General features: G+C 57.0%; 4 protein-coding genes across 7 annotated transcripts; 2 read left to right on the top strand and 2 right to left on the bottom strand.

The window, feature by feature from the left end:
• Positions 1-135: 135 nt before the first annotated feature.
• On the top strand, positions 136-4,468 carry KIF12 (kinesin family member 12). Its single transcript, XM_079324825.1, is given in 17 exon segments — positions 136-303; positions 622-687; positions 815-893; positions 967-1,088; positions 1,228-1,303; positions 1,415-1,567; positions 1,570-1,771; positions 1,991-2,082; positions 2,310-2,445; positions 2,519-2,637; positions 2,745-2,849; positions 2,937-3,196; positions 3,353-3,527; positions 3,617-3,691; positions 3,769-3,905; positions 4,007-4,143; positions 4,267-4,468. Coding segments are annotated over 17 exon segments (2,079 nt in total). The 5' UTR covers positions 136-223; the 3' UTR covers positions 4,332-4,468.
• Positions 4,469-4,492: 24 nt separating this feature from the next.
• On the bottom strand, positions 4,493-8,008 carry VTN (vitronectin). Its single transcript, XM_079324830.1, has 8 exons — positions 7,872-8,008; positions 7,302-7,421; positions 6,565-6,849; positions 6,319-6,458; positions 5,913-6,069; positions 5,658-5,807; positions 4,848-5,120; positions 4,493-4,674 (listed from the first exon to the last, which is right to left on the bottom strand). The coding sequence occupies exons 1-8, from the start codon at positions 7,996-7,998 to the stop codon at positions 4,559-4,561; spliced, it is 1,368 nt and encodes a 455-aa protein (XP_079180956.1). The 5' UTR covers positions 7,999-8,008; the 3' UTR covers positions 4,493-4,558.
• A 2,692-nt stretch (positions 8,009-10,700) lies between these two features.
• SARM1 (sterile alpha and TIR motif containing 1) lies at positions 10,701-18,675 on the top strand. The gene is made up of 9 exons (XM_079324824.1): positions 10,701-11,450; positions 13,839-14,457; positions 14,620-14,832; positions 14,936-15,027; positions 15,454-15,689; positions 15,784-15,877; positions 16,728-16,917; positions 17,021-17,142; positions 17,628-18,675. Exons 1-9 carry the CDS (start codon positions 11,011-11,013, stop codon positions 17,755-17,757), a joined length of 2,136 nt encoding a protein of 711 aa, XP_079180950.1. The 5' UTR covers positions 10,701-11,010; the 3' UTR covers positions 17,758-18,675.
• A 1,791-nt stretch (positions 18,676-20,466) lies between these two features.
• Positions 20,467-25,860, bottom strand: SLC46A1 (solute carrier family 46 member 1). 4 transcript variants are annotated; one of them, XM_079325150.1, is made up of 6 exons: positions 25,808-25,860; positions 25,413-25,698; positions 23,806-24,658; positions 23,386-23,469; positions 22,305-22,461; positions 20,467-21,768 (listed from the first exon to the last, which is right to left on the bottom strand). In XM_079325150.1, the coding sequence occupies exons 2-6, from the start codon at positions 25,653-25,655 to the stop codon at positions 21,693-21,695; spliced, it is 1,413 nt and encodes a 470-aa protein (XP_079181276.1). In that variant the 5' UTR covers positions 25,656-25,698; positions 25,808-25,860; the 3' UTR covers positions 20,467-21,692. The 4 variants fall into 4 exon arrangements, with proteins under 4 accessions (XP_079181276.1, XP_079181275.1, XP_079181274.1 ...); XM_079325149.1 differs by having other exon boundaries at positions 25,413-25,724; positions 25,808-25,847; XM_079325148.1 differs by having other exon boundaries at positions 25,413-25,750; positions 25,808-25,830.
• Between the last annotated feature and the right edge of the window lie 492 nt (positions 25,861-26,352).

Raw genomic sequence — 26,352 nt, 5'->3', positions numbered from 1 at the left:
GGACCGACCTGGCATCCGCCCCTTGTCCCCCCTCCCTGCCTTCCCGCCCTCCCCCGCTCGCCCCCGCTGTGCCACCGCCGCTCTCCCGCAGGGCTGGCAGCGGTCAATGTTTAACCGGAGCGGTGGTACCGGTTGTGTGGACAGCCGGGGCCGGCTGGGGGTGGCTCCCGCCGGGACCGGCCGGGCGCTGCGGGCACCCCGAGCACAGGGTGCTGGGGGGCGCATGGAACCAGAGGGGGAGCGGGGCGGGGACCCCCAGCCGGACCCCCGGCCCAGAACGCTCCCACGGGGCCAGGAGAGACCGTAAGTTGTCGGGGAGACGGAGGAGACAGAGGCCATCCTGTCCTGCAGCAGCAGGACTTGGGCGGTGACTGCCCGACTGATACAGGCAGCAGGGGTGGGGGAGCACCCCAAAAAGGCTGGGGGGACCGTCTCTCTGCGGCGACATGGCAGGGACTGTGAGCTCAGTCCCCTGCCATGCCTCAGGGCACAGAGGAGGTGGGAGGACGGTGTGAGCACAGCATGACCGAGGGTCCCTCTACCCCAGCCCCCGGGGTGCCCGCGGGCAGAACCCCCCAGCCGGGGGTCACCCACCACCCTGCTGCCCTCTGTTCCCCAAAGGAGTCCTGGAGAGGAGCGGGAGCGCCCCGTGGAGGGCAGAGAGACGCGTCTGAGAGTGGTGCTAAGGTAAGGGGAGACAAAAGAGTTCAGGGACGCGGCAGGAACCTTCCTGCCAGGGACGAGGTCACAGCAGGGCTCCCCAGGGTCCCCATGCAGAGACACCTCTGTGTCCCCGTCCACACCCCGCCTTTAGGGTCCGGCCACTGACCTGCACGGAGACGCGGCGAGGTGACCAGCAGGTTGTGCACAGCCTCGGTGACGGCGCCGTCCACGTAAGTGCCACCTCCCCGTCGGGGTGTCGGGGTTGGGGGGCTGCGGCACCCCCTGAGCCGCCGCTGTCCCCAGGTAAGCGCGGCCAGACACGATGCCACCTTCGGCTTCAGCGCCGTGTTCGATGCCGGCGCCTCGCAGGAGGCTGTGTTCGAAGGCAGCGGGATGAGGCAGCTGGTGGAGCTGGCCATGGACGGGTGAGTCCCGCGGTTCCCAACCCTCCATCCGCCCCACGCTGGGCCTTTCCGGCCCGTTTGCATTGCCGGGGCTGTGTCGGGAGGTGGCATCGCAGTGCCACCGCCAGCGGCCGTGCCTGACGCTCAGCATCTTCCACAGCTTCTCCTGCACCGTCTTTGCCTTCGGGCAGACCGGCTCGGGGAAGACCTACACTCTGATGGGACCGCTCGCCCAGGTACAACCTGACCTGATCCTGGTCGTGGGATGAGCTCTTCCCAGCCGGTCGTGGGCTCTGGGAGCAGTGGGGTGCCCGATGTGACCGCTCAGCATCCTGTCACCTCTGCAGAGCGAGGTCCAGCCGGCATCCCCGGCCGTGCTGGGGCTGATGCAGCGGTCCTTCACCTGCCTCCTGGAGCAGAGCCGGAGCCGTGGCTCTGACCTGGCTCTCAGTGCCTCCTACCTGGAGATCTACAACGAACAGGTAATTGCCTGCCCAGCCGCCCACTCCCGCCCTGCTGGCCCCCTGTGTCCCGCTGCCCCGGTGCCTTCCCTCTGCCGTGTCCCCAGGTGCGGGACCTGCTGAGCCCGGGGCCACCGTGCGCCCTGCCCCTGCGCTGGAGCAAAACCCGCGGCTTCTACGTGGAGAACCAGCTCAGCGTGGAATTCGAGAGCCTGGAGGCCATCGTCAGCCTGCTCCTGCAAGGTGCTGAGCCACGGGCACAGGGTTGGGACTTGTCCAGGGCGTGATATGCGGGGATTAAGCCCCGGGTGGTGGCACTCTGATGGCAGCCAAGAGAAGCAGCTCCCCGTTCTGCCGCAGAGCCAAGGCAGGCTCGTGTCTGGCAGGGGGTGGTGGACAGTGGATGCTGTGGTGTTGGGACAGGGATGTGAGGCGTCGTGCAATCAGTTCCTCCCCCGACAGGATCCCAAAGACGCCGGACCTCGGCACATGCCCTCAACAGGCACTCGAGCCGCAGCCACGCCCTTCTGACCGTCCACATCCACAGCCGAGCCGTGAGAGCACATCCTGCTCCTGGGGCGGGCTGGGGGCTCAGGGCGCAGCGCCGGGCTGCAAACAGCCCCCACGGGGTGGGGGTCATGCTCTCCCCAAGGATACACGGGTGGGGCTGGAGTGAGCAGACGGGAATCCTATCCAAGATCCAGGAGTCAGGACAGTGCTGTGGGCCATGGGGAAGGGGTGATGGGATCCAAAACATCACCCCCAAACGTTGGTTCTGCAGGCCAGCTCTGGTCCCAGCAAGCAGGGCACGCTGTGCTTCGTGGACCTGGCTGGCAGCGAGCGGGTGAAGGAGACCGGTTCCAGTGGGGAGCTCTCTGTGGAGGCCAACAGCATCAACCGCAGCCTCCTGGCTCTGGGTAAGAGCTGGGGACCCGCCCTGGGGGAGCCCTGCTGGCCCTGTCACATCCTTTGTGGCCCATTCTCCGGCAGGACACTGCATCTCCCTGTTGGCCAAACCCCGAGGGAAGAGAACGCACATCCCCTACCGGGACAGCAAGCTCACCCGGCTGCTGGCTCGCTCCCTGGGCGGCTCGGGCATCACCCTGATGGTAAAACCATGGAGGAGGCTGAGCAGATGTCTCACCTCGTGGAGGGGAGGGCTGGAAAAGGATGATGACCCTCTGATGGTGACCCTGCATCTCTTCCTCGTTGGCAGGTCGCCTGCATCTCCCCATCCTCACGCTGCCTCTCAGAGACTCTGAGCACGCTGCACTATGCCAGCCGGGCCCGGAGGGTCACCACCAGACCCCTAGCCAACAGGGTATTGCAGACAAGGAATTCCTCTGAACTCCTCTGCCTGCTGCTGGGACCCCCCTGACCCACCTCTTTATCCACCCATCCCTCCCAGGTGTCCCGGGAGAAGCTGCTGCAAACCTTGGAGCAAGAAATCCACGCCCTGCAGCTGGAAAATCTCTCCCTGCGCCAGCAGCTGTGCCTGCCCAGAGTGCCAGTGAGGAGCACAGAGGTCACAGGGAACCCTCCAAAAGCATGGGTGGGCTCAGGGGACAGGTATGGCCCTGCAGGGCAGCTCCCACCAGAGGGAACCCCAGCCTGGCCCAGCCTCTACGGTCTCCTGCGGGACTTCGTGGTGGAGAATGAGCAGATGAGGTATGGGAGGCTTGTGTGGGACCCCTGAATAGAGGATAAAGGGCCTGGCTGGGCAGCACCCTGCACCAACCAGCCTCCTTCAGGGACTCCATGGGATTGGGCAGGGCTCTCTGGAGGCTGCCAATGCCCCTCTGGGCCTTCCTCACTGCTCCCCAGGCAGCCCCCAGACCTCAATGGTGACATGCCAGCTGGCCCATCGCACAGAGCCACCCGCAGCTCCTGTGACAGCCAGCCCCTGCTCCGGAGTGCCCGCAGCCTCCGTGTCCCCCCCAGCCACTCGGTCAGGCACCGGCGGCCCGGCACAACACCCAGCTCTGTCCCCCGGCTGCCGGTGAGAGGGGGGTCCTGGGGTCTGCAGTCATCCTGCCCACACAGATGAGGATGCACAGACCACCCACCCACTGCTGTCCTCTCTTGCAGAAGCTCCCTCCTGCCTCTAGCTGCCCCAGCTGCCCACAGTGCTGCCCTGGGCCAGCTGATGCCTCCATGTTCCAGGTACAGCACCAGGGGTCTCTTTGGATGGAGTGGCACAGGGGTGGCACAGCCACCTTGACCACTCTGCTCACCCCCAGGTGCTGCCAGTGCCCCCTGTGCCACAGCCAGTCCCCCCCAATGGAAGTGCTGGTCTTCTGCCACCTGGACAGGAGGACACGGCTCTGCCTGGCTCCCGTCAGCCCCATAGGCATCCCCAGCCCCACCAGAGGAAGCGGTGAGAGGCACTCCTTGGGCATCAGCTGCAGCTGAAACCCCTGGGGTTTCAGGGGATGGTAGGACAGTAGGTGAGGGTTTGTTCATCTGTCCTCATGGCAGGAGTCATGACAGGAGCAGGAGCTTGTCTCAGCAGCACCCACTGCAGAAGGAGCTGCCAGGCCCTGAGCGCATTCCCAGTCCTGAGGGAAGGGTCATCCCTTCAGCACCACCATGGCCAGGACTGCCAGAGCCTAGAGGTGAGCAGGGCAGTGGTGTCAAGACTTGGATGGGCATCCATCCCTGCACTGCCACCCACACGTGGGTCTGTGGAGTGATCCAGGGGAAGATGGAGACCTGACCCTGCTGCTCCCTGCTGGCAGCTGCCGGCACCGTCCCTCTCCTCCAGTGGGAAGAGGCACTGGACTGGCTGGCAGAGCAGATCTGAGCTGCCACAGGCACATCATGGATGGGGCCAACATCAGGGATCTGGCACAGTCTGTGGGGACAAAACCAGCCCTTGGGGACATAGGAGCTTGGACTGCAGGATTGCGCAAAGCATGGCACAGACGTTTGGATGGATGGACAGACAGACAGAGCTCTCCAGCCTGCATGGCTCTCACAGTTTATTTCTGTCTAGCTGATGCTGTGTTGCTGGTGACTCCAGGGATCCCATCAGGTGCTCTCTGTGGGCTGGGGGCAGTCCAGCCAGTACTGGGCGATGGAGCGGGGATAGCGCGGCCGCACCAGGTCCACGCGCTTGGTGCGCAGGTTGACACGGTAGTACTTGTCTGGGGGAAGGGGACACGGCTGTCAGGACTGTCCCCAGCTCTGGGAGCTGCCAGCCCTCACTGCCAGCACCTTCCCACTGCATCCCAGAGCCCTGGGACACTGCAGAGAGAGAGGAGCCCTCCCCATGCCCCAGCAGCCCTGGTCCTGCATCGTTCCCAGATCCTGCACTCACCTCCTACAAAGAAGTAGACACTCTGGAGCATCTCACACGTGGAGCCTGACAGCCCATCGCTTTCAACACCTGCTGAGTCGGGGTCATTTTGCAGCCAGCTCCAGAATCCCAGATTCAGTGAGCCGTGGTGGTTGTACCTCTTGCGCTGGCGGCGAGACTTCCTCCTGCGGGGCTGGTGGGAGGCCACGTAGATGCGGCCGGCCATGGCAGCGTCCAGCCGGCTGGGCACCCCCCGCCAGTCCCGGCTGATGTACCACGGCCCATTGGCCCCGGCTGCAAAGGGGGCACAGGGTGAGTGACAGGGGCAGCAGTGTGTGGGGTGAGCTGAGCCCAGCCCCACAGACAGCACCCAGCACCTGCTCTGAGACCCACGGGAATGCTCTGAGGGATCCTGTGTGTCACAGTGACACCAGCCAGGCACAGCCAGGAGCTGCCCCCACCCCCGTGGCTGGGATCAGCCTTGTGTTGCTGAGCCCCCTTCTCCTCTGCTTCATCTTTCATGGGCTGGGGTTTTCCTGAGGCATCTCCAGCTCCAGTGATAATAAACAGTCCCCAGTGGTGACACCGTGGTGTGAGGTAGCTGGTGATGGGTTTGGTAATGTGGGGCATAAGGGCTGTAAGGGTGGGATTGGGATGCTGTGGGAGGTGCAGCTGTGGCCTGGGGGGTTCCTGTGCATGGCCTGTGCAGGTTGTGATGGCTCATCCAAGCATTGCTTCCTCCTCCTTGGGTGTCTGCATCCCTTGTACCCTGTCAAGTCCCAGCTGTTGAGACCTTCCATCCCTTTCCCCCGGGGCTGGCCCAGTCCTTACGCATCCTGCTGCCAAAGAGAAGCTGGAAAACATCCTCCCAGCTGTCCCTGTTCATGAAGGCATAGTGCTTGAACACCGTGGAGGGGGAGGACTTCTCACAGTCGGCCTGCGTGGGCTGCTGGGCAAAGTCGTAGGACCAGTAGTACTTGTCTAGGAGAGGATGAGCAGGGCATTAGTGGGGTACAAGTCCTGGAGAGGTGTCCAGCCTGTGCCCAGTGGTGCCAGGCTCTGCCAGGAACAGTGAGCTGCCCTTACCCTTGAAGAAATAGACTCTCTCATTGCCGTGGTAGCTGTGGGCAGGGAGGGCGAAGGCTGCATCCACGTTGTCAGGGATGCCCTCAAAGCCCTCGGAGATGTCCCTGGGGTACCCAGGGTCCAGGGCTCCATCATCAAAGCGCCAGTACTGGGTGCCCTGGGGGGTGGGGGACAGAGAGGGGTTACAGCTGCAACATCCCCCAGCCATGGGTCTGCCAGAAGGAGCAAGTGATGCTGGGGAGCCCCATCGTGAGGCTGTGGTTGCTTGGGGTCCCAGAACAACTACAGGGATTTGAGGTATCTGGCAACCACTCTGTTTGTGCATGGAAGGTGCCAGAAGGGGATATAGGGTGGGTTGGGGGGCTGTGCTGCCCACCCTGGGAGTACCCTCAGCCCTGCAGCTCACCTTGAAGAGGTAAGTCTTGCCCTGGCAGTTGATGCGTGTGAAGGCTGCATCAATGGGGCCCTCAATGCCCCAGACATCACTGATGAGCTTGGGGTAGCCAGGCCTCACACTGGTCTTGTCCAGCTCATAGAAATACTTCCCTGGGGAGAGAGGAGAGGTAGGGGCAGCAGGAGTGGCTGCAGACACCAGCCCAGGGTGACAGCATGGCAGCTTGTCTCACATGCCTGGGGAAGGTCCCCAAAGTACCTCGGAAAGCGTAAAGGGAACCGTTCTTCAGATCGGTAAAGGCATCGAAGGGTTTCCCACTGCACAGCTCCTCAGGCTCCTCAGACCCAGCTGGGGGGACGGCAGGCACCTCTGGCAGTGACTCCCCAGGGTTTGGCTTGCTCTCTGGCGTGGTGTCCACCAGCACTGGGGTTGTGGGCACCTCTGTGGGGTCTGCCACAGGCGCCTCCTCCGTGACAAAGTCGACAGTGAGGTTGTAGTCCAGGTAGTCGTCCTCCGGCAAGGCAAAGACATCTCCCCGGGTCACTGCAGGAGGGAGAAGGTTGGTTCCCACTGGGTTTGGGAGCAGGAAATGCTCCCTCCCAGCAATATGGATTTATAGAATCATGGAGTCATTATCAAGTCCAATTTAACCCAGCACCGCCAACCATGTCCTCAAGTGCCACAAGTACACTTTTTTAGAACACTTCCAGCGATGGTGATTCCACCTGAGCAGCCTATTCCAATGCCTGAACACCCTTTCAGTGAAGACATTTTTCCTGCTATCCAATCTATCCAATTAGCATGGATCCCACATGCCAGATGGCAATGAGCCAGCTCCCAAAAACCCCACGAGCTGCTGCAAATCCAGGAGCTGACTTCACCCTGAGGACACAGGTGGGTGCAGGGCTGACCCAGCACAGACCCCACAGTGTGGAGCACCCACAGCCACCCCGTTCCCCTGTGCCCTGGCCAGGAGGGAGCCATGGGGACAGTACCTTTGGCTTTGCAGACAGTGGAGTAGTCGCTGCAGCAGCTCTGGTAGTACACACAGAGGGTGTCACACTGGCACTTGCGCCCTGAATCGAAGCCTTCGTCACAACGGCCCTCGCAGGAGTCTGCAAAAGTCACCCCACAGCTCAGGAGCAGAAATGTGGAATGGGGCAGTGGGGCCCATGCTTCCCCCCCAGCCCAGCTCCATGGGGGAAAATAAACTTGGGGATGTCCTGGTTGGGGGTACCCCACCTCTTCATGGTCAACTCCTTCACCAGGGGATACAGCAGCTGCTTGCCCTGCTCCCACTCAGGTCCTGCTGGGATGGGAGCCATGGATTGGGAGCCCAGTTCTGTGCTGGCAGCCCAGCTGTAGCATGGGCAGGGATTTGCCAGGGCACCATTGACACCCATGTGCTGTCTGCTTGCTTTCTCCCCATCCTGCAGGGTACAGCCAATGTGGCCATGGCCACCATCTGCTCCTTCCCCACCCTGCCCAGCCCCTCCATCAGCCCAGGAGCTGCTCTTGCTCCATCCCCAAAGCACCTGGCAAGGGGTTGGTGGGCTAAAACTCACCCTCTGCAGCATGGGTGGTGGCGAGCAGGGCCAGCACGAGGGCAGGGAAGAGCAGCCTCATGCTGGGTGTCCGGGAGCGCAGCCCTCCTGCGACTGTGCAGGCTGGAGCGCAGCACAGCCCCAGCATCCACTGTTTGCTCAGCCTGCCCCAGAGGGAGAAAGCAAACAGCCCAAGGTCAGAGCAGGGGAAAAGGGGCAGAGATGATCTCCCACCCAGCTGCCCCCGCAGTCCACACTGAGCTGGGTATGTCTGGAGGGGGACAGGGCTGCAGTGAGTGTAAGCAGCTCCTCCCCAGACCCCGGTGCGGGTTGGGCACTGTTCAGAGAGTGGGGAGGGACAGCAGAAGGACAGAGTCAGGAACCAGTTTTGAGGTCCTGCCACATTCATTTCATAACATACCTCACAGAGTAAAAGCAACCAGCTGCTTCCTAGTCTGGCCTTGGCAAAAACAAAAACCCAAATGAGATAGGACAGGGGAGCAACGCTCAGAAGACAAACGAAAAAGCCCTGGGCTTATGCTTGCCCAAAATATCATCATTTTGGAGGGCTTATTCTTGGGATTTCAGCTTTCTCAATGTCACAGCTGGGGACAGACTTGGGGAGCCCCAAGGCAGGATGGTTTGGGATGGGGCAGGTGCCATCTCTGTGCGTGGGCACCAGAGGCACGAGGTGAGCGGCCAGGGGCAGGAGCCCTCTGCACTTTCACTGCAGAAGGCAAACAAAAGCCTGTGTATTTTGCTCCCATCATTCCACTTCCAACCAATCTTTTCAGTTACTAATTAATGTCGACTCAGCTCTTCTGGCAGCTCCTGATAACTCTGGGATGTTTATTTAATCAGGGGCAAGGAGCAAATGCACACGAGAGCAATCCTGCCTCTTCTGTCTCTGCTGGGACAGCAGCTCTATGAGATCTGTCTCAGCCCTCGGCAGGAGTGGTGCAGCTTTGGGCTATAAGTGATGCAAGATTTGGGGGGAGAGGAACCCCCAGGGTGCCCGCTTCTCCGGGGGTCTTTCCTCTGCCAGCTCAGACACAGGCAGATCCTGGCATTGTCTGCTCCTGGCATCTTGATGGGAAAAGCTTTATTTGGTTTTGAGACAGGCTGAAAGCCTTGGGTAGCTGAGGGCACTGAACTTTTGGGGCAAAATTTCTCCTGCAGCCCTCACCCCACTTCTTGTCCCTTGGTCTCAGCTATGGCAGGGCTGGCATTGTCCCCAGGTGCCAGCACCAGCTTAGTGCTGCACATCTTCATCCCAGTCCTGGGGGACAGCAGCCCTGGAGGGTTCGGGCTTGCAGGAGGCTCTGGGGGAGAAGGGCTGGGCATTGTCTGAGCTGCTTTGGCTGATCAGCTAAGACAAAGCTCCCTCCTGCTGCTCCAGGCTCCCAACCACCAGCCACGGACCCACGAAGGCTCAGCGAGCCCTTCCCTGCCAGGAGCAGATCCCAGGAGAGGGGTTGGGTGGATAAAGGGGCCCCGGGGAGCTCCTGCAGCCAAGGGCTGAGCAGAGCCACTGAGGAGAACTAGGGAAATGAGGCTGATCCCCCAGGACAAGGCTGGGAACCGCTGCAGTTCCAGAGCCCAGGCTGCTGGGTCTGAAATATCCCCAAAAAAGCAAAGCAAAGCAAAACTAAAGGCAAAGCAAAGTACAGCTCTGTGGGCTAGTCAGGACAAGCCTGAGGGAATGGTTTGAATTCTGCTGCCCCTGGGCAGCAAATCCTCTGCTGTTCTACACTGCAACAGCCCCTATGGCCCCCGATTAATAATAATTTATCAGGAAAATCCTTACTGGTTCTGTGCCGAGCTTCTCCGGCAGTTTTGCACTCCTCGGGGTGCCTTGTTTGCCGTCCTTCCTTGTGGGATGATGTCCCTTTCCTCTGTCTGTCGCTTCGTAGTGGATTCAGAGAGGATTAAGAGCGACTCTGTCACATCCAAACATCAACTCGAATTTAAGTCTCAGGCTGACCTGGCAACAACCTGGTTTTGGAGTCAAGAATTTAAGCCGCTCCTCCCAGCACATCCGAGAAGTGCCCAAAGCATTTAAGCATTTCTGCCCTGAGCACGTCTGGCCTGGAAAAAAGAAAACAAAAGAGACCCAGGCTGCCTCTGCTCTTTCCTTTATCATGCAAATCCCGAGCCCACCCAGAAGAGCTGCTCTGAATTTCCACCAAGCAATGGGTATTTACCCCCCTGCTGGCACCAAACGGGCTCAGAACACTGTACCAGGGGGGGTCACAGCCTCACCGTGACCACCACGGTGCTCTTTACCTCCACCCTGTGTCCCCTCGCTGGTCACTGAGGTCCTGCACAATCAGCGTGGGGGTCCCCGCCTGCCACGGGAGTGACACCGCAGCGGCAGCTCGGGCACAATGGGGGGGATGTGGGCCATGGGGACAGCAGGACAAGCCCCAGCTCAGGCTGGACAGGGAAGGCTGTGGAATAGAATGGTTTGGGTTAAAAATGTAAGAATGTCTAATTGCAAACCCTGTCACGTTCCACTAGACCAGGTTGCCCCAAGCCCCATTAACCTGGCCTTGGACACTTTCAGGTTTGGAACATCCAAAGCTTCCATGAGTAAGTACTCTACAAGTAAAAATTTTCTCCTAATATCTAATCTAAATAGCTCATATTTTATTTTAAAACCATTCCCCTTTGTCCTGTCGGTATCTATTCTTGTAAAAGGTCACTTCTCCCTTTATTTTTATTATTTTTTTCTTAAATGAGCTCCTGTTTAAGCACTGAAAGGCCAAAATCACAGAATCATAAAATTTAGGTTGGCAAACCCCTCAAAGCCCGACTCCAGCCGCTATCCCGGCCAAGCCCACCCCTGAACCATGTCCCCAAGTGCCACTTCTATCAAATCCTTCCGGGGCCGGTGGCAGGAGGGGTCTGGGGGGATCTGCAGCGGGAGGGGGCTGCAGTGCCGGCACCCAGCCCCTCCTCGGAGAGGCGGCGCCTGCTCCCGGTGACATCAGCCCCGGGGACCGGGATGCTGAGCCCGGCTCGGGGAAGGCGGATCCCGCTCCGCTTCCATCTCCGCATCCCGGCAGGGCGGAGGGGGCAGCGGGGCGCATCCTCCCCCCCCAGCCCGCCCCGCAGGAGCGCGGGGTCCCCGCGGGGGATGCTGCGCTAGCGGCCGCCCATGCTCGCCCTGCTGCTGTCGCTGCACACCCTGGGCCGGTCCCTGGCCATGGCGAGCGCGGAGAAGCTGGCCGTGCCCGAGTGTGTGAGCCGGGCGGGCGGCTGGGCGGGCGGGGGGCACGGCGGGGTCTCTCCCGGGGTGGGCACGGAGGTGCGGGAGGCGCTGGAGCGGGTGCTGCCCGCGCTGCGGAGGGCGATCGGCAGCGCGGCGCGGGCGAGCGGCGCCGAGGGGCTGCGGGCGGCTCTGTCTGAGGTGTTCCGGCTGGTGGAGGAGGCCTGGGGCATGCCCGCCGTGGGGAGGGACGTGGCCAAGGTGCTGTGCGATGTGATCCGCCTGGAGGGGGGCCTGGACCTGCTGCTCAACCTGCTCTACACCGCCGAGCTGGAGACCAAGTGCGAGGCAGGGAAACTCCTGGAGCAGATCCTGGTGGCGGAGAACAGGTGAGTCTGCACAGCCCTCCCCAGCTGTTTGGGGTCAAAGGGACCTCAAACGCCTCATCTCAACCCCCTGCCATGGGCAGGGACACCTTCCATCAGATTGCTTCTAGCTCCATCCAACCTGGCCTTGACCTACCTTCACCAATGCCCCACATTTCCTCCCCTCCAAATTTCCCTGCTGTGGGTGCTCCCAGTTGCACAAACCCCCTCGGATCCCCACCACATCCCCCCACATCCAGGGACCCTGAATCATGTCCAGGCCATGATCATGAGCTGGTCCTTTCCCCCACAGCTGGAGGGAGGAGAACCAGCCCCAGCTCAGGGATGCTGGTGAGGACTGGGGTGTCCTCCTGAGCCCTGCTCAGTCAGTTTGGCTGCCAGCTCAGCTTGAGTCAGAGCATCTGACCCAAAGAACAAGACGTGATTCCCCTTTAGCCATAACTGCAGCAGGAGCAGGAGGAGGACAAATCTACTTCCCATTGCCTTGCTGCTGCTGACCAGGGCTGGAATGAAGCCATAAGGAGGGGCCAGATGCTCAGCAGCCCCCAGCCCCTAGTTCTGATGTGTGTGCTGCTGCCCAGGACAGGTGAGGTGCTGAGATTCTGTCAGAGCATGGGCACGGTGGGGTGGGAGTGTGTGCCTGAGTGTGTGTGTGCACAAAGGTGCATGTGCACCTGACACATCCAGATCACTGCACCCACACACAGCTCACCCTTGCAGCCCCCCAAATGCACTGTGCCAGCTCTGCTCTCCCTCAGAGCACCCCAACCCAACCAGGGCTCTGGAAAGTATGTGGAGAGAGCCTGGCCAAAGTTTGCCTATCGCTGGAGGGCTGTGGACTCACAGCCTGGGCCTCACTTCATGCACTGGCAGGCAAAAATAAGTGGCAGCTAAATCAGGAAAGCCCATTAGGGTGGAATTTAATCCCAGGAAGCATCACTGGCATGGTCTGAATTCAGCACTCAGCTTCTTAACAAGAGAAAGCATTTGCTGGAGTTGTTGTTTCTGCTCCAGGAGTAGTTCATGGGCAGGGTCATGGAGCAGCCATGGGATTCCAGAGAGGTGTGGGGTTCCCCTTTGGGTCCAAGTCTCTCATGTACAGAACTCTCCCAGTCTGTGCACAGCAGCAGAGGTGTTTAGCTGAGAGTTGGACAGGTCCTGGCTCCATCCTGCAGCTCAGGGAGCCAGGGGCCTGTTGGGGCTGTGTTTGTCATCCAGCTCCATGGCTGAGTCTGGGCTCAGAGCCAGACACAGGCCAAGGGCTGGTTTTTTTGTTGTTGTTGTTGTTTTTTTTTTTCCCAGGGCTCTCCACAACATTTCCTGTCAAACCCACCCCAAGGTCAGTGAGAGCCCTGTGGGTCACAGGTTTCCCAGAAATGCTCTTCCTGCCTGCCAGCACAGAGGCTGGCGTGGCATCACCTCACCATTGCTGGGGACTGAGTGTGCCACTGCCCTCGTGAGCAGCAGGGCATGGGGACCTGTGCCAGTGCTGCCTCCCAAACTGGGCACTCCATCATCAGAGCAGCTCCAAATGGCCACTTCTGAGGGCAGGAATGGAGCTGACACTTGCCCCAGGACAACTCATGGGAGCACAGCCAAGAGCTCATCTCAGAGGGAGGTGAGGCTCTGGCACAGGCTTGGACCCTGGAAGTGTCCAAGGCCAGGTTGGACAGGGCTTGGAGCACCCTGGTCTGGTGGAAGGTGTCCCTACCTGTGGCAGGGGCTTGGAACTGGATGGGTTTTCAGGTCTCTTCCTACCCAAATCATTCTATGATGACCTGATTTCCTCCTTCCTCAGTGCATTTTCAAGGTGCAGCCCCATTCAGGTGTCATTTTAAGCACAGGCCTCCCAAGATCAGCCATGGCCCAGCAGCAGCTGGTGGCCCTTGGCCACCTACCCCAGGCTCTTGCTGTCCTCTTCCAGAATAGTGCAAGGTGTGGAAATAAAGAGCTTCCTTCCAGCTCATCCCAGGACTGACAGACCCCTGTGTTCTGTTTGTGGGCAGGGCTGCTTGGCTGCTCATCCAGGTGTGAAAGCCTGTCCTAAGCAGTGCTTAGGGGACAAACAAGTTTCACTCCCAAACACAAAACAGCACCACAGCAATGCTCCATTTCTAGCCTGGCATTAACCTGCCCTGCCTGTTAATTGCTATGAAGATCCTACCTTGAGCATGACAGCATTCAGCAAGGGGGTCCTGGGCTGTGCACCCCATCACAAGATTTTCCATCAGACCCAGACAGGTTCCCCCAACACCACCCTTGCTGCACTGCATGTCAGCTGCCCTACAGGGACACATCTGTCTGCCCTGGGATAAATGTCACCAAGGCACAGGCCACAGCAGTCACTGTTGTCACATCCAACTGCTCCTCACCTGCCTCTCCTTCCCACAGGGACCGGATTGCCCGGATCGGTCTGGGAGTAATCCTGAACTTAGCCAAGGAGCGGGATGTGCCCCAGCTGGCTCAGAGCGTCTCTGGGATCCTGGAGCACATGTTCAAACACTCGGAGGAGACCTGCTTCCAGCTCATCTCGGACGGAGGGCTGGACAGCATCCTGTACTGGTGCCGCTGGACAGAGCCCGCCGTGCTGCGCCACTGCGCCATGGCCCTGGCCAACTGCGCCATGTACGGCGGCCAGGCCAACCAGCGCCTGATGATCGAGAAGAAGGCGGCAGAGTGGCTCTTCCCCCTGGCCTTCTCCAAGGACGACGAGCTGATCCGGCTGCACGCCTGCCTGGCCATCACGGTGCTGGCCACCAACAAGGAGATCGAGAAGGAGGTGGAGCGCTCGGGGACGCTGGCGCTGGTGGAGCCCTTCATCGCCTCGCTGGACCCCGAGCAGTTCGCCAGGGAGATGCTGGGCAGCAGTGACAACATCCAGGGGAGGACAGCGCAGGACCTGCAGCGCCTCGTGCCCCTGCTGGACAGCTCCCGGCTGGAAGCCCAGTGCATCGCCGCCTTCTACCTCTGCACCGAGGCTGCCATCAAAGCCAGGCAGAAGAAAACACAGGTAAAGGGTAGGTTGGCCTGGAGGAAGGTGATGGCAGAGGGAAGGGCTGCCACATCTGCATCTTGGTGTCACCAAACACTTTGGGCCTCGCCTGGCCCGGCACAGTTGTTGGGAAGAGGATGAGGGGAAGCAAAGTGACACTTCCTCCCTCTGTGTCCCCAGATTTTCAGTGAGATCGGGGCCACGCAGAGCCTTAAGAGGATCGTGTGCTACTCCACCAGCAGCACCACCTCTGCCCTGGCCAAAAAGGTGCTGCGCATGATAGGGGAGGAGGTTCCTCGGCGCATCCTGCCCACGGTTCCCAACTGGAAATCCTGCGAGGTGCAGACGTGGCTGCAGCAGATTGGATTCAACAAATACTGCCAGAGCTTCCTGGTAGGGCTTTGTGCTGGAGGAGGGACAATCCTGCCCCATCTCGCAGCAGAGGTGTAAGCATCTCACCCAGCTTTTCTCACCCAGCCTGGATTTCTCTTGGCAGGATCACCAAGTGGATGGGGACATTCTCCTGAGGCTGACGGAGCAGGAGCTGCAGAAGGATTTGGGGATGGACTCCAGCATCACTCGGAAAAGGTAGGACCACCACCAGGGCACACTGGGGTCCCTCAGGGCCATCACCACAAGGGGACAAGGTCTCTGCCTTTCCCCTCTTGCAAAAACAGAAACAGAGATCCTCTAACTGCAAAACCTGGACTGGCAGGGCTTTTCCACTGCAATTCTTGCAGTTCCAGAGAGATTTCTGTAAACCTGCATGGCAGATGTGTCATTGGGGGAAAGATCACCTATGGCACAGGGCAGGTGGGATCGTGCAAGCTACCCAGAAAGATGGGAACTTACCTTAGCTGAGCTCCTCACGCCTTGGTGTCCCGAGGTCCAGCACTCCCTTTTCCTGGAGCTCATCCTTCCCCCCGGCACAGAGCTGCACTCCCACCTGAGCAGGTAAAAGTTGTGTTACCATTTCCCTAAGTGCTGCTGGTGCTCCATTTATTCCTCCCCCAGGTTTTTCCGGGAGCTGACGGAGCTCAAAACCTTTGCCAACTACTCCACGTGTGACCGCAGCAACCTGGCCGACTGGCTGGGGGGCATCGACCCCAAATTCCGGCAGTACACCTACAACCTGCTCACCTGCGGCATCGACCGCAACTTCCTGCACCGGGTGACGGAGCAGCAGCTGCAGGAGGATTGTCACATCCACACCGGCTTCCACCGCGTCCGCATCCTCACCGCGGCCAGGGGTGCGGCTCCCGGGGAGGGGAGGGTGTGGGGGGCTCTGTGGGATGAGCTGCTGGGGGGTTTTTTGACTTTTGGTGGTTGTTTTGTGCTGCCTAGAAACGCTTCACTCGCCCATCACGCTGCAAACCACGTCCAACGGGACCGATGTGTTCATCAGCTACCGGAGGAGCACCGGCTCGCAGCTGGCCAGGTGAGCCCTGCAGGGAGCAGGGGAGCCCAGGGGGAAGGAGGGTGGGTTGTTGGAAAATGGGGAGGAGGGAGAGGCTGCCAAAAGCTGCAGAGCAAAAGGGGACTGTAGCTGTTTTTTAGGGTTGGGTGTTTTCCAACCCCGGGGTCTGCAGCCCTGAGTCCAGGTACTTCTGAACCCCAGATGCAGAGCCCTTAGCTACTCACTAGTGAAGAACAAAGGCTTGAGATGGTGCTGCAAAGTTCCAAGGATAACTTTATTGTCCTCGAAGGGAATGCTGGCAACGGTCTAATTATATCAAATAACAAAACACTTTATATAGGTTTCCAAAGGATTGAGTTTCTAACCAATAAAAACTACAACTTACAAACTAACCAATTATCTTAAAACTCTAAGTAATAAAATAACCAATTAACTTGTAACTTTAAGAGCCAATAGAAATCCTAAGCGATAACGGGGTTTTCGGTAAGGGAGGGGGGATTTCGTTTGAAGGAATTTCTCTGTTTCATGGGATGGCATCCCAGGGGTATGCTTTAGGGAGTGTAACATCTTCTACAGGGGACAGCACATGCTGCACAGTGGACAGACCAATTCTCAGTGCTGTCACTGTCACTTTGGCACTGACTGACCCTTCCCTCACACTCCAAGGGGATCACAGCATGGAATCAATGTCAGCTCCTTAGGGATCACAGCATGGAGTCAATGTCAGCTCCTTGTGTTCTCTGCATGTTCCCAAACAGCTGGGCTGGAGTTGGCACTCATTCCCAGCTCCTCTGTCTCACCATGTCTCAGCCAATGTGGTGAGACAGCAAATGAAACCTCTGCTCATGGTGCTGTCCCCTCTTGCCACCAGCCTGCTGAAGGTGCACCTGCAGCTCCACGGCTTCAGCGTGTTCATCGACGTGGAGAAGCTGGAGGCAGGGAAGTTTGAAGATAAGCTGATCCAGAGTGTCCTGAGTGCCAGGAATTTTGTGCTGGTCCTCTCACCAAATGCACTGGATAAATGCATGGAGGACCCTGAGTGCAAGGACTGGGTACACAAGGTAAGAGATGCCACCAGGTGGGAGCTGTGTGGACACAGGAGTGGGAGGGAGCTGGTGAGGGACTGATACAGACCATGAGCACCTGCATGTTCTGTTCCTGCAGGAGATTGTGACAGCCCTGAACTCTGGAAAGAACATTGTACCTGTCACAGACCATTTTGAGTGGCCAGATCCAGAAACGCTTCCCAAGGACATGAGGGCTGTCCTGAAATTTAATGGCATCATGTAAGCACCACGTGTGCCATGGGGTTCCTTGACACCTGGGCAGAACAACTTGCATAAGGAGTAGCAAAGAGCCTGAGGGCATTGGGACAAACAGATGAGGGAGGCAGAACAGGTCAAAGGGACACTGAGTCACTCCAGGTGTTCCAGAGCATGCAGGGAACAAAGGTTCCCACCACAACCCTGCTACTGGTGTTGTGCTGTCTCTCCTCTGGGTGACAGAGAGGTCACTGCTGGGAGGACACCAATCCTCAGGCAGGAGTGATGCTGGCAGGTTTTACAGCTCACCTGGGTTTCTTTCCCCCCACCCTTTGTGCATCCCAGCCTGGCAGGACATTCTGCATCATCCCTGGGGAAAAGGGAGCTCCTAGAGAGCTGGGGTGGAAGAAAAATGGTCTCTGATTCCTAACTGAAATGAACTGAGCTATCTTGTGGCACACCAGACACGACAGAACAAGTAAACATCACGTTTTCCCCCTCGGGTACAGGTGGTCCCACGAGTACCAGGAGGCCACGATTGACAAAATCCTGCGCTTTCTGCAGGGCCGCTCCTCCCGGGACTCCTCGGCTGGGTCAGAGAATGGCCTGGACTGTTTGCACTCCCTGGGGCAGAGCTAGACCCAGCACAGCAGCCTCAGAGACTCCCAGCTGACCCCTTTTTTTGTGGGGGTCCAAATTTATCCCTCCTGACTTTTTCCCATCTTTGAGAGAAAACCTGTGGGTTACTCCTTCCTCACCCTCCAATGCAAGCTCCTGGCCCCCAAAGGGGGCACTCACTGGGGAGCCAAGCCAGGCTGGACTCTGGGATGGATTTTGTGTTCTCCATGTGCTCCTGTGGGGTGGCAGGACATGCATGGGGTATGTGACCCCAAAAGCAGCTGCAGCTTCCTCCAGAAACACGTACAAAGAGGAAGAACCTCTGGAAAACTGAAAACTGGAGAATTGTTGAGAATCCACCATAAGAGGATTCAAGGGAGAGAAGAGCAATTAAGAGGAATGTGTGGCTCTGCTGCGTGCCCCAGGAGTATCCTTGTGGTCAGAAACTGAGAGCAGGAAAGGGCAAATAAAAACTAAGCCCTAACAAAATCTTTGTGTTTGGGAAAGATAACCCACAGGGGCCTTCTGAAGTGCTTTATCTTTCCCAGCAATGTCCCTTTATCACAAGAGCTCCTGCCCTCCTCAAAAGACTTCCACCTCCCAGTGCTGCAAAACCACTGTGTGCTCTTAACCCTGGCAGTGGAAATTTGGGGTTAGTTCCTGTGAAGTTTCTGCAGGATCTCTGCAAAAAGTGCTTTTAAAATACCCTCCTTCCCACCATCTGCAGTCTCAGCTTCACCACTTTATCAGGTCTGTATCTTCAGGGCACGGGAGGCTGGATTGTCACCCTGGAAAACTTCTATCCATGCAGGGATGATGCTACTTGCTGTGCTTGTGGAGTTATTCTACCCTGTGGCTGTATTTTATCCTGCCCCACAGCAGGTCTCCCATGGTTTGTGCCTTCAGCAGGAGCTGGTGAATCTCTCTGCTGACCACCACAACCCCTACTCACTGCTGGATGCAATTCCAAGTAGCACTTGCTTCTTCCTTAAGGGCTTTTTGCAGCTCCTCACCTTAAAATATCTTGAAGATGCAGCAGGCTCTTCTTCCTGTTTGAGAAGAACTCAAGAATTTCAGGAGTCAACAAAGAGTCTCAGCCACCTTGTCCCCCTCCTGGCTCTCCCTGGAGCCCTGCTTTAACTGTGTCAGGAACACAAGCACTTTTTCCTTTTGGCTTGGATCCACAAATATTTCAGGAAAAAAAAAAAAAAAAAGAAGTTAATTCTAGTGTTTTATGGATAGTTCTTATCAGCTCACAGCTAATGGCATCTTTGCTCTCCAGTGAAAGGTTAATAGCCATATCTGCCCAGTGTTTATCAGAATTAGAATCCATCTAATCTCCAAATACAAGAGCAAGAAGCCAGCAGATGAGCCCAAAGGTGAATCTGCCAAAGCATGAAAGTCTCTTGTGAGCTGCTTCAGGGAAAAGCCTTCAGGAACTGGATGTCAAGGCCTCCATGGCCTCTGAAGGAGTCCCAAACAGTCCTAAGGATTGTTCTCCCTTCAGTAATACCTGGTAAGATGATTGTGTCTTGTTTCCCAGGAGCTCTGCAGCCTCCTCACCCAGCACTCTGTGGAGATTTACTTGTTCTCCACAGCTCAGGTGTCTCACCTGAAACAAGATCCCATCTCCAGCTGCCCAGACTGTGACTCCTCCTATTTCCCCATCATTATCTTCACCTTTATCAACCTGCTCTACTTCTGGCAAAACATCCCACACCCAGCCCCTTCCAGCTGGAGCAGTCCCAAAGAAATTAATTCCCCCGCCCTCACCCTCCCTCATTCTTTGCTCTGCCATGTCTAAAGTGTTTGGAATTATCCAATCAGGCATTATTAATAAACCTGGTTTTTACTCTAAATCCCCACCTCTTTGTCTGTGTCACATGCTTTTCTCCCTGCAGGCTTTTCACACTTGTTTTCCTTTGCCACTGTGAAGCAGAACTGACATTCCCAAGCATCATTCCCTGCAGGAACCCCTCACTGCCCACTCTCCTCTGCATGCACTGATGCACTGCACCCCCAGGGACTCTGCCTGCTGTCACCAGCCAGGGCTCCACTGCTGCAACCCTTGGAGCACAGCCTAGAAAAACTCTGGTTTAATTTTTTTAATAAGGCATAATTGCTGCCATTGAATTTCCCCCCACGCAGACAAAGGTTTCACCTCACTGCACAACACTAAATTAGCACCCACGGAGGGGAGAGGATTTCACTTCACAATCAGTTGGGCCACAAACATCTACTGCAACATTCACAGCATGCCCTGTTCCTCAGGGAGGCCAATTCCAGGCTTAGCCCAGCAGTCAGACCTGTAACTCCCAAATTCCCTGGCATAACTGCTTGCAGCAAGTGGCGTAACACCAAGTTCTTAAAGCCTCCCTGTTTCTCTGCTCCCCACTTCTGCTTTTACCACAAACTCCCAATGGACAGGGACAAAGCTGGGTACAAGCATTTCACATTTTCTGCACACTGAAGGACAGGTTTCAGGCAAAGCTCTGCTGCAAGCTTTACTCTGGTGGTCAGGAAAAGCAAGCTTTGGCTGCTTGCAAGTTCCAAACCAGCATTTTCCCTGACTTTTCACTCTCACACACTCATTCTCCACGAGACAGAAAAATTCCTGCTGCTCTTTCTTTACTGCAGTCTTCAATAAAGGACTGAGAATGCAAATAATGGAGAGAAGCCCCCAGCGAATCAAGGACAAACAATATTAACAGCAGCACAAGATATCCAGAGTTTCATGAACCATAAAAGAGCATGGAGGTTTTATTTATTCTGAAAGTAATAGTAAAGTCATTACTGAATGTACCTGAACAGCGTGTGCACTGCAGTGTGCACAGAACTGATGGTTTATGGCATGTTGAAGAAAAAAAAAAAAAGATTGCAGCAACACAGGTAATGCATTGGAAAGAACAATTACAAGCACCATGAACATGGAGTTTGCTTGCTGGCATCAACAGATCCCAGGACAGGCAGCAGAAATGAGGTCATTAACACAAGATTATACATACAATAAAAATGATTAATCTTAGAGACACTGGTCCTGTCCCCACTCCAGCTTGCTGAGGAAGGCTCTGGATAAGCACAGCAGTGATTTCACATTACTGGGACACACCTATCAAACTGGGGCTCAGCTTTGCAGTATAAGGGGGGAACAATTCTGACAATTTTCTCCTTAACTTCACAGTTTTTGGCAACTGTCAACTAAGGCACCTACAGAAGGAGTTGCCTCAAGGATCCTCATGGGTCCCTCCCAACCCAGGATTTATTCTACTGGCACTGCAGTATTCTCAGATGATCTGTTACTTCTCAAAGGCACCTCTGAGATCCTGGGCTGAGCTGCAGACAGGCAGGACAAGCCACTGGCATTCCTACCAAAACTCCATGGATTAGATCCTCTCCTTAGGACACTTCTGACTTGCAAAACTAAAGCTGGTTCAGTCAGTAAGGACAGCAACAGCACTCCCGTGCTAAGCTATCCCTCTCCATAAGGATTTTGTGGTCTGGCATGTCACATTTGTTGGGTTTTTACTGGCAATGTGATGATCTGCAGCACAGATCTTCCCCCCAGCAGGACACTGTTGGGTGCTCACCTGCAGCACACTGGAATATTCTGAGGGGAAAATGCTTTGCAATTAAATCAGAACTCAGTCCTCTCTCCCCACTAAAATCACAGCAGAGCTTTCTGGCCCCACCAAACCACAAATCAGCCTTGCAAAAGGCCCATAACAGTTTGATTGGCTTTTGGGTCTCTTGGGTTTTCTCAGGTGAGCCAACACAACATTGAGGAGGCATTCACAGCTCCAAATCAAGTTTCTCCAGTGATTTCCAATTATCAGGCATTTAAAAGTTAGTAAGGACAAGCAGGGTGTCCCCCCCACACTGATCTGTCCTTTGAGGGAAGAATAAAGTGCAATATTTAGCTGGACACTGCTGTGCTGGCCAATTCCTTGTTGTTAAATTCAGTCTTTTGTAGGGGACAGGGAAGAATCTTGGAAGTTGTCATAGTTGTGTTTTGAATCCCAGATTTGTATCCACCTAGAAAAGAATGAACAGTTTCAGCTTTCAAAAGCACATGGGGATATTGCTGAATTGAGTGAGTCTTAAAAGTTTCAGAGGAACAAAACAAAATGACCCTGCCTGGAGCTGCTGCACTTGTGCAAATCCCAACACATTCCCTCTCCCAAAACCTACCAGGGGATTTGTTTTCTATCACAGCAAAACTTCTCCTTTAATCACTAAAGAAATTACAGGAAGGGAGGCTGCTGAGAGAGCTCTACCTCTTCCATGAAGAACTTTCAAATTCAGTTCCAGATTTTGGATTCCACTGAGGGTGGAGTGAGTCTTTGAAACACTTTGAATATTGGCAGCTACATTACTCAGGCTGCAGGTTTATCCCTGGGATTCAGATTCCAAAAGAAATGACCTGCACCCTTTTTTACTGGAGCACCAGACCCCCTCTCACAACCATAACTGAACATATGCCTTAAAAACTGCCAGCTTCTATCATAAGAGTAAATACTATTTTCCATATGACATTGAATGACAAAGTTTGGACATTTGAAGTAAATTACCCAAGGATAGCTGCTGGAATAAGGAGGAGTATAGCCCCAAAGAGAAATGGGAATCCCCTCATGAAGTGCAAGGTGGCAGGGTAGAGAGAGTTGAACACTCCTGTAGACACAAGTGAGCACAGCCCTTGCACGCAGGCAACAGAAGCAAAGAGAGCACCTGGAAAAGAGAGATAAGAGGTTGATGGTGAGATAGGCAGATGGTTATTGCCTGCAAACAGCTGTAACACATCACCCTTGCTGGATCTGCCAATCTCTCCAAGGTTCTGCACTTGCCATCAGAAAAGTGAGTGAATATCAAGCGTGGTGAGGTGGGACAGGACTGGCCTGTGGCCAGGACCACCCCATCACCTGCAGGAGATGGCCAGGACATCACCAGCTGGACTGTAAATGCTCCAGGCCAGGGCTCTATAGATCTGTTTATTGCCAAGCACCTCTTATCACTCGTTAAACATTAAGTCCAGCAGGAGATTTAGCACCATAAATCTGCTGTATGCGCCGTGGCCGTTCTAAAATAAGAAACATGACTTGTGCAAAATCACCTCTCTACCATTGCCACCCAAATTCCCTCCTGCCCCTGTCTGCCTCGCAGACATTCCTATGCTGTGCTTCACAGCAAGTGCAAAGCCTCCAAAAACAGAACTGGACAAAAGGCAAATATGCTGCTCCTACAGATTACCCATGATCTTTCACCATGGTCAGGGATACAACCCTCCAACACCACCTGGTTCTTCCCACAGTTACTGATGTACAGAGAAAAGTCATGGTCGGGAAAATAGCTCTTTTCTCCTTGTTACATAATAAATTTAACTCTTGCTCCTTGTAAATGTTTTGGAAATGTAGGGATGAACCAACTATTCCTGCTTTTCTTCCCTTGTTCTCATTTCAGAAATGCAGCAAACCTGAATCAAAGAATGACAATTATTTGGAAAAAAAAAAAAGTTACTCTGGGCCTGAGGGTGAATGCAGGGGCACAGGATTCCAGAAGAGTCAGGGAACTCCTAACCTCCCCTGAGTCTGGTTTCAATATTCCAAGAAAAAAGTGTTTCAGGATCTGGCTTAAGCACAGTGGTTAATTCCTTACCTTGTTCTTTCTCACTGACCAGCTTGGAGAGTTTGGATCTGATGACTGGAGTGGGTGCCAAGGAAAGGAACAGAATTCCATAACCTGTGAGCAAAACACAGCACATTAGAAAATAAAAATAAAGTCTCCCAAGTCAGTCACAGAAATCTCCAGCTGCTGGCAGTGTCTCTGTGCTATATTTAGACACAATTAACCCTCCTGGGTATCATAAGGCACTTCAGTCTGTGCCTGCAGTGTAATACAGTTCTGGCAAGCCTAATATTCTAGGAACTAGATGGATGCACTTCCAACTTCAGTGTTTGGCCAACACTGCCCCCAGCAAGGCACAGTTGTCTTGGTGCACGAGGCAGAACTTCCTCACATGCCTTAACTCCCCGTGAAGCACACTACCAGCCTGAGAAACAGACCCTTCAGCATCACCTGCAAACATCAGAGGCGTTGTGGTAGCGATGGACATCACCACCAGCCCAGCAATGTTGGAGAGCAATCCTATCTCTGCCACCCAGGTGTCCTCAAGGCAGAGCTGCAGCAGCCTCAGCCCCACCAGGCTGCTCAGGTAAGCCAGGTAGCTGGCGGCCGAGCCGTACCCGATGAGGTCGGATGTCCAGCAGAGTGGGAAGCCGAGCTCATACAAAACGTAAATGTCCTTGGCTCCAAAATGCACGGTGACAATCAGGAAGAAAGCCAGGGAGTACAGAGCCAGCTTCCACCTGGAGCTGGGGTGCTCCGGCGCCGTGTACAGCCTGTACACAGCCTTGTAGTGGCTGAGCGTGAACAGCTTGGCCTCCTTCTTCTCCTTCACCGACTCCCGCAGGAAGAAGGCGGCATAGAGAGTGGCAGCCAGGCTGGCAGCAAAGGCCAGCCAGAAGGGGTTGATGTAGCCCTGGGCCCTGCGCCACTGGCCACCGCCGATGCTGGCCACCATGCCCGCGATGCCCAGGCACGCCTCCAGCACGGCCACGCGGAACGTCCGCGCGCGCCGCTCGCTCGTGTCGGCCACGTAGGAGAAGCAGCCGGCCAGGATCAGGTTGTAGTCGCCTGTGAGGCCGCTCAAGATCCGTCCCAGGAGGAAGAAGGCGACGTGCAGCTCCAGGTACATGACCAGCAGGTAGATGCCCGTCTGCAGGGCCATGCCCGCCGTCGGCAGGATCAGCGCCGGGCGCCGGCCAACGCTGTCGCTCCACGGGCCAAAGAGGGTCACGGAGAACAGGCAGGCAAAGAAGCCTCCCAGGTTGATGTAGAGGTTCCAGTGGGACACCAGGGTTTCCACCTCCTGCAGGAGAAACAGGCATCTGAGGAGCTCCAGCAGCACCCAGTGCCACACTGGGCTCCCCACTCCTCCTGGGGCTCCCTGCTTCCATCACACTCCTCCGGGCTCCCCACTCCTCCTGGGGCTCCCTGCTTCCATCACACTCCTCCAGGCTCTCCACTCCTTTTGGGGTTCCCTGCTTCCATCACACTCCTCCTCCGGACTCCCCACTCCTCCTGGGGCTCCCTGCTTCCATCACACTCCTCCGGGCTCCCCACTCCTCCTGGGGCTCCCTGCTTCCATCACACTCCTCCGGGCTCTCCACTCCTCCTGGGGCTCCCTGCTTCCATCACACTCCTCCAGGCTCTCCACTCCTTTTGGGGTTCCCTGCTTCCATCACACTCCTCCTCCGGACTCCCCACTCCTCCTGGGGCTCCCTGCTTCCATCACACTCCTCCGAGCTCCCTGCTCCCTTTGGGGCTCCCTGTTCCCTCCTGACTCTGCCTCCAGGGACTCCCAGCCCTCTCAAGCTCCCTGTTCCCCTTGGGGCACCTCTCTCCCCCTGCTCCCCCAGACCTTCCTTCTCCACTGGGACCCTCCCGTTCACCGTGAGCCTCCCACTCCCTCCGTGGTTCCCCAATCCCACGGATTCCCCTTTTTCCCCGGGGTCTCAATCTATCCCGTGCCTCCCCTCTCCCTCGGACTCTCCCCCTGAGTCCTTCATCCACACCAGAGCTCCCCTTTCCCCCGGGCGCCCCCGTTCCCCCGGTGTCCCCACCTGCCGCAGGGGGTCGGCGCTAGCGTTGCCGTCCCCGCAGCCGGCAGAGTCGCTGCTGTTGCGGTCGCTGTAGCCGTGCTCGGCTCCCAGCCGGTCCCACAAGTACTGGGTGGCCAGCGGGCCCTGCAGCCCCAGCGACATGGTGGCCAGGAACACCAGCGGCTCCACGGAGAGCAGCGACGGGCGGCAGCGGCCGGGGGGCACCGGGGGCTCGGCGGGCGGCGGAGCGGCCATGGCGGCCATGGAGGGGCGGAGGCTCCGCCGGAACGGGACTGGCACGGCTCGGCTCCGCCCGGGATAGCACTGACACGGCTCTGTCCGGAACGGGACTGGCACGGCTCGGCTTCGCCCGGGATAGCACTGAAACAGCTCCGCCCGGAACGGGACTGACACACCTCCGCCCGAGACAATACTGACACGGCTCCGCCCGGAACGGGACTGGATCGGCTCCGCCCGGGATGGGACTGGCTCGGCTCCGCCCGGGATAGCACTGACACGGCTCCGCCCGGAACGGGATCAGCTCTGCTCCGCCCTGAACGGGACTGGATCGACTCCGCCTGGGATGGGACTGTCTCGGCTCCGCCCGGGATGGGACTGGCTCTGCTCCGCCCGGAACGGGACTGGATCGGTTCCGCCCGGAACGATCCAGGCTCTGCTCCGCCCGGAACGGGACTGGCACGGCTCCGCCCGGGATGGGACTGGCACGGCTCCGCCCGGAACGATCCAGGCTCTGCTCCGCCTATAGCGGGACCGGCTCCGCTCCGCTCGGGGTGGTTCAGGCTCCGCTCCGCCCGGAACGGGACCGGCTCCGCTCCCTCTCACGCCGGGCCAAAGGTGCTAAAGGTGCAGCTCTCAGGGGGGGATGTTCCACAAAATTATCTACTTGTTGAGGTGAGAAAAGCCCTCTGAGATCATCGAGTCCAAGGTTAACCCAGCACGG

This window comes from Erithacus rubecula (genome assembly GCF_903797595.1).
Source record: "Erithacus rubecula genome assembly, chromosome: 22".
Classification (NCBI taxonomy): Eukaryota; Metazoa; Chordata; class Aves; order Passeriformes; family Muscicapidae; genus Erithacus; species Erithacus rubecula.
This window is presented reverse-complemented; position numbering and strand designations above follow the sequence as displayed.

Excerpts from the sequence above, each read along its gene's own strand:
- VTN (XM_079324830.1), bottom strand. The coding sequence starts at position 7,998 with ATGCTGGGGCTGTGCTGCGCTCCAGCCTGCACAGTCGCAGGAGGGCTG. Across the intron at positions 5,808-5,912 it reads GAGAGTCTATTTCTTCAAGG|ACAAGTACTACTGGTCCTAC; the intron begins GTAAGGGCAGCT and ends ATCCTCTCCTAG. Across the intron at positions 4,675-4,847 it reads TGTCTACTTCTTTGTAGGAG|ACAAGTACTACCGTGTCAAC; the intron begins GTGAGTGCAGGA and ends CCCTTCCCCCAG.
- SARM1 (XM_079324824.1), top strand. The coding sequence starts at position 11,011 with ATGCTCGCCCTGCTGCTGTCGCTGCACACCCTGGGCCGGTCCCTGGCC. Across the intron at positions 11,451-13,838 it reads ATCCTGGTGGCGGAGAACAG|GGACCGGATTGCCCGGATCG; the intron begins GTGAGTCTGCAC and ends TCCTTCCCACAG. Across the intron at positions 15,878-16,727 it reads ACCGGCTCGCAGCTGGCCAG|CCTGCTGAAGGTGCACCTGC; the intron begins GTGAGCCCTGCA and ends TCTTGCCACCAG.
- SLC46A1 (XM_079325150.1), bottom strand. The coding sequence starts at position 25,655 with ATGGCCGCCATGGCCGCTCCGCCGCCCGCCGAGCCCCCGGTGCCCCCC. Across the intron at positions 24,659-25,412 it reads GCGCCGACCCCCTGCGGCAG|GAGGTGGAAACCCTGGTGTC; the intron begins GTGGGGACACCG and ends TTTCTCCTGCAG. Across the intron at positions 23,470-23,805 it reads AACGCCTCTGATGTTTGCAG|GTTATGGAATTCTGTTCCTT; the intron begins GTGATGCTGAAG and ends TTTTGCTCACAG.